The sequence below is a fragment of the Pteropus vampyrus genome, unplaced genomic scaffold (genome assembly GCF_000151845.1).
Source record: "Pteropus vampyrus isolate Shadow unplaced genomic scaffold, Pvam_2.0 Scaffold392, whole genome shotgun sequence".
NCBI classification, from domain to species: Eukaryota; Metazoa; Chordata; class Mammalia; order Chiroptera; family Pteropodidae; genus Pteropus; species Pteropus vampyrus.
In genome coordinates, this window is record NW_011889173.1 from 354,925 (window position 1) to 360,541 (window position 5,617).

At 49.0% G+C, this 5,617-nt stretch overlaps 1 protein-coding gene across 1 annotated transcript in view; it reads left to right on the forward strand.

Annotated features, from left to right (window-relative positions):
• The window catches only part of IGF2R (insulin like growth factor 2 receptor), an 86,329-nt gene that overhangs the window by 68,002 nt on the left and 12,710 nt on the right, over window positions 1-5,617 (forward strand). The window contains exons 31-34 of the mRNA XM_023523443.1: window positions 5-261; window positions 565-783; window positions 2,290-2,439; window positions 5,445-5,606. Of these exons, the coding sequence (XP_023379211.1) occupies window positions 5-261; window positions 565-783; window positions 2,290-2,439; window positions 5,445-5,606 (788 nt within the window). The remainder of the gene's footprint in view (window positions 1-4; window positions 262-564; window positions 784-2,289; window positions 2,440-5,444; window positions 5,607-5,617) is intronic.

Sequence of the window (5,617 nt, forward strand, 5' to 3'; positions counted from 1 at the left end):
GCAGGGGCCTGCTTCGGGCAGACCAGGATCAGCGTGGGCAAGGCGAGCACGCGGCTGACCTACGTGGACCAGGTCCTCCAGCTGGTGTATGAGGAAGGGTCCCCCTGTCCCTCCAAGTCCGGCCTGAAGTACAAGAGCGTGATCAGCTTCGTGTGCAGGCCTGAGGCCGGGCCCACCAACAGGCCCATGCTCATCTCCCTGGACAAGCAGACGTGCACGCTCTTCTTTTCCTGGCACACGCCTCTGGCCTGCGAGCAGGTGGTGAGTCGCCGGAGCACGCGTGGCATCTGAGGAATGCACGCCCGAGGCCTGGGTGTGCCCAAAGCCCAGGTGTCACCACCAGTTGTACTGCAGTTCACGTGGCCCCTCGGTAGATGCCCAGTGGCTCTCATCCACTCCCGATGGTCCCCGTAAAATTGGTTCATGGTGCCCAGTTAGTGACCAAACGTTTGGGGACATTGATCCACCCTTTATGCTTTTTTTTTGTCCGGCTTTTAAATTCTTGGGGGCGGCTTAATGGAAAACTTTACTGTAGTCTCCAGCGAGCTTTTTCCTCTTTCACAGATGGAATGTTCCGTGAGGAACGGCAGCTCCATCATTGACTTGTCTCCGCTCATCCACCGCACGGGGGGTTACGAGGCATACGATGAGAGCGAGGACGACGCCTCTGACACCAACCCTGACTTCTACATCAACATCTGCCAGCCGCTCAATCCCATGCACGGGGTGGCTTGTCCCGCCGGAGCTGCTGTGTGCAAGGTCCCCGTCAACGGTCCCCCCATCGTAAGTGTGGGGGACCCAAGGGTGGAAACAGTTCCTGCAAGATTTGTAACAGTGACCTTTACATTGTATTACCTACTTTCAACAGAGTTAGTCACTCGAGCAGAAAGAAGGAGGAAGTGAGCAGAGTCTCTGCATGTTGCGGGACCTTGGGGGAGGGTAATAAGGGGTTCGTGAGTCGTCAGCCGGCGATGATGAGCAGGAGGCCTTTGAGCTGTGGAAGAAAATGTGAACCCGCGTGTGTGGAGACACCCCTCTTCTGTGTCATGGTGGGAGTCTCAAGGTTGACCCCGATCGGGAGATTTCTTACGTAAAGTGCAAGAAAGAATATCGACCGAGCTTGGCTTCTTAGAAATGCCCGTCTCGTGTCATTAAAATGCTTGTGAAGTGTAGGCACTTCCTTTCGGTAATCGACCAATAAGGACAGAAGCAGGTTTGCTAATAGCTAAATATTCTACTTTGAAAGTTTTGGTTTTATACATTTTTTAGTGTAGATTTAGATCTTCAAAAGTTGTCTTCGTGAGTTAGAGTGATGTTTTGTCAATCCTTGGTAGGTCTCATCGTTTGAAAGGCGTCACAAAGCGCTGTATTCCTGTGTTCATTAAATAGTGAGTCATGTTGTAAAGCAGATGTCCTTTTAAAAGGTAGACGTTCTCTGCCGCATTGTCGGGGAGAAACGCTGGGCGTGGGCGGGGAAGTTGGCCAGGATGTGAATTTCACAAAGTCGCAGCTCCGCGGGGGCAGAGGGCCCTCAGCAGCCACATCTGAGCAGGAAGCGCTTTTGTATCGTCCTCTCCAGAGGCGCAGCTTGGGCTCCTTGGTGAGTCACACACAACCTGAAAGGTTCGATCTGCTGGTTACCCTGGATCAGGTTTTTAAAAGTTCTGTAGTTGGAGAGGGTGTTAGAACCCCGTGGCCGGAGCAGCCCGTGGTGGTGGAGGCGTCACGGCTTCACACTCACGCTCACGCACAGGGGTACCCTTCCTGGCTGTCCACCTTCCTCTCACTCCTGTGTTCACTTTCTCAAATATGTACCGAGCAGGCAGCGTGGGTCAGGTGCTGTGCTAAGCGACGAAAGGCAGCGGAGGACGAGCCCTGTGTCCTCTCCGAGGACGGAGAGGGGGCAGGCCTATCGCAGGGCCAGGTGTGAGGAGAAGGCCAGCGTGGGCAGCTGTGCGGCTCCCACCGCTCATTGCTGGGTGACAGAAGACCATGCAGCGTTCTCAGTGTGACTGGAGAGAGAATTCCTGTGGCCTAGAATCTTTGAAAATTGACCATGTGTAGAAATAGGACCGTGGCATTAACCGTAGGATCGAAGCCGATTAAATCCTGAAACAGAGTGTTCTGTGTAGCATCTGAACGTCAAGACTTGTCAAGTGAGCTGATATTAACCCAGTTTTTTAGATGCTACTCACTTTCAAAACTGATGAGGTGTAAATTTTGCAATTCTGTCATAACCTGGCGAACAATGAATTTCCTAAAATGTTGCTTTACTTTTTCTTTGTTTAGGATATTGGCCGAGTCACGGGACCTCCAATACTCAATTCCGTAGCTAATGAAGTTTACTTGAATTTTGAGAGCAGTACCCCTTGTTTAGCGGACAAGCATTTCAACTACACCTCACTGATCACGTTCCACTGTAAGAGGGGAGTGAGCATGGTGAGTGCCTCCTGTGTCCAGTCTAGAAGCTCACGTGTGGATTTGTGAGCCTGGGTTGGAAATCCGCAGAACGTGTGTCAGTTCCAAGGATGCCTGGTTCGCAGTGTCTGCCTGGAGCGCGTGGTCCGGCAGTAGTGCATCTGAATAATTTAAGGAATGAACTTGGCAGTGAGTAAGCCCACCCTGAATTAACAGAGCAGGTTTTGTGCATAGAGGCTTCCTGTAATTAAAAACATGAAAACTTGAGTATAGGAGTGGCAAACGTGGCCTACCAGTGCATGAAAGGGTCATAACTTTTTTTTTTACTTTTTTAAAAGATTTATTGGGGTGACTGGTTAATAAAATTATATCGGTTTCAACTGTAAAATTCAAGAATACATCATCTTTATGTTGCATTGTGTATTCACCACCCAAAGTTAAATCCTCCGTCACCATATATTTGACCCCCTTTATCCTTATCTACTCCCCCGCTCTGGTAACCACTAAACTGTTCGTGTCAATGAGTGTTTGTCTTGTTTGTTTGTTGCTTTCTGTTTTATATTTCACATATGAGTCGAAATCATACGGTTCTCAACTTTTTCTGTCTAACTTATTTTGCTTAGCATGATAACCTCAAGATCTATCCATATTGTTGCAAATACCAGTATTTCATTGTTTCTTATGGCTGAGTAACATTCCATTGTATATATGGACCACATCTTCTTTACCCAGTCATCCATCAAAGGACACTCTGGTTGTTTCCATGTCTTGGCCCCGTGAATAATTCTGCAGTGAACATTGGGTTGCGTATTTCTTTATGGATAAATGTTTTCAAATTTTTGGGCTAGCTACCTGGAAGAGAGATTGCTGGGTCATATGGTAATTCTAGTCTTAATTTTCTGAGGAACCTCCATACTGTTTTCCATAGTGGCTGCACCAGTTTACATTCCCACCAGCAGCGTATGAGGGTCCCTTATCCCCCACAACCTCGCCAGCGCTCATTACTACTTGTCCTGACGACAGCCATTCTGGCGGGTGCGAGGTGGTATCTCACTGTGGTTTTGATTTGCATTTGCCTAATAGCTAGTGAAGTTGAGCATCTTTTCATATGTCTTGTTGGCCATTTATATGTCTTCTTGGGAGAAGTGTCTGTTCAGGTTCTCTGCCCATCCTTTAATTGGATTGTTTTTTTGTTGCTGAGTCATTTGAGTTCCTTATTTTGGATACTGGCCCCTATCAGAGGCGTTGCTTGCAAATGTCTTCTCCCATTTAGAAAGTCGCCTCTTTGTTTTGTTAGTTTCCTTTATTTCCTTTGCTGTGCAGAAGCTTTTTAGTTTGATATAGTTCTGTTTGTTTGTTTGTTTTGCTTTTACTTCTCTTATTCTTTGAGGTCAAATTTATAAAATCTTCTCTAAAACCAAGGTCCAAGAGTTTAATACTTGTTTTCTTCAGTGCAACTTATCATTTCATGTCTCATATTTAGGTCTCTAATCTATTTTGAGTTAATGTTGGCGTCCGGCGACACTATTTTCTAACTAACATTGCTGATTTAATTCTTACTGGGAAGTCTGACAGACTTTCGGCAGCCATAGTCACCTCAAATTCAGACATTAGCAAATGAAAGAAGACCCCGGGACCAAAGCAGGTCCAGCAAAGCCATGCGTGTGACTTCTGAGGATGTTATTAATTTGTTTCGTGTGCATTTAAAAAATAATACTGGCTTCTGTTATAATGAGTACCATTTTGTTCAGGTTTTTTTGCATGTTTTCTCTTGGCCCCTCTCACTGAATTAGGAGAGTACGGCCCCCACACTCAGAACAGTTGGGTGATGTGCCTGGTGTCACACAGCTCTGCAGTGGCAGCAAGGCCCCTGCCTGCTGCTCAGGAGAAGAGGTCTTTGCTCCAGGCGACCCAGCTGGACAGCCCCTAATCTGTGCTCCCGAAATCCATGAGGCTTAGAGAACTTAGTCCTTTGACGTGAACTGACCGAGGCTACTTGTGGTTTGTGTTTGTCCCACCTAATGCGAATATTCCTACATCTAGCTGCAGAAATATGAATGTGCTTGATCACGACACTGCGCGCGCGCCTGTGTGCATGCATGTGTGTGCGCGCCACACACGCGTGTGTTTCTGTGGGTGTCTGACGAGGAACCCCGCGTAAGCTCACACCGCCAGGTGATCCGCGTCTGCTCGCTTCGTGCTCACACTGCTGGCAGGCCCACGGGTGGACGTGCTCTGGACTCCTGCTTGTTCTCAGAGCAGCTGCTCCTTGAGACCGTTCAGTGTTTACATGTTTTTAGAGACAAGGGCTCTCACGCTGAATATTTATTCCAGCTTTGGAAAGATTTTAAAGCTATTTTTCTTCCCCTGTGGTTTTTATCTTTAGTGGAAATACTTATTCCACTTGAGTTTCTAGGAAAAAAGATTCTCAGTAGTAATGACAAATGAAATTCCCGACCAGCTGCCTCATCTGTTTTTGTGGCTGTTCTTGGGCAAGGGAATAAATACATGGATTGAAAGTACTTGGCCCGTGCAACGCCTGGCTGTGGAATGTCTTGCCCTTACTGTAGACGTCTCGTTTCTAGAAAGGGTGGCTTGGAGCTCTGCTTGTGAGCGTCGAAGCACTAGGTTTCCCACTTCGCAGTGGCATGGTCTCGGTGCCACACACTTCTCTGTCATGACACTGAGAGACATTTGAAGACTTCTCCCCTTTCCTTCTTCGAACTGGTAGCATGGAGCATTGAGACCCTAAGTACAGGGCACGGCCTGGAGGTGGCGAGGGATCCCGGTGTGTGGCAGGCTGCCCAGCGGAGCAGTGAGCTCCGTCTGGGTGGTTCCATTGGTGGTGACTGTCCCTCCCTTTTGGAGGGAGGGCGCCGGGGGTCCCCCAGAGCAGCTGGAGGTTTGCGGCTATGGCAGCGGCCGCTTTCTGCAGCCCCGGTGGCAGGTCCCGGGTTGGACGTCAGGGCGAGGACCCGTGCCTGAGTCACGCCGTTTTCCAAGGCTCGTGCTCTTCTTCCGAACAGGGAACCCCCGAGCTGCTGAGGACCAGCGACTGCGACTTCGTGTTCGAGTGGGAGACTCCACTCGTCTGTCCCGACGAGGTGAAGGAGGACGGCTGCTCTTTGACGGACGAGCAGCTGCTCTACAGCTTTAACTTGTCCAGCCTTTCGAAGAACACCTTCAAGGTAACGCCCGG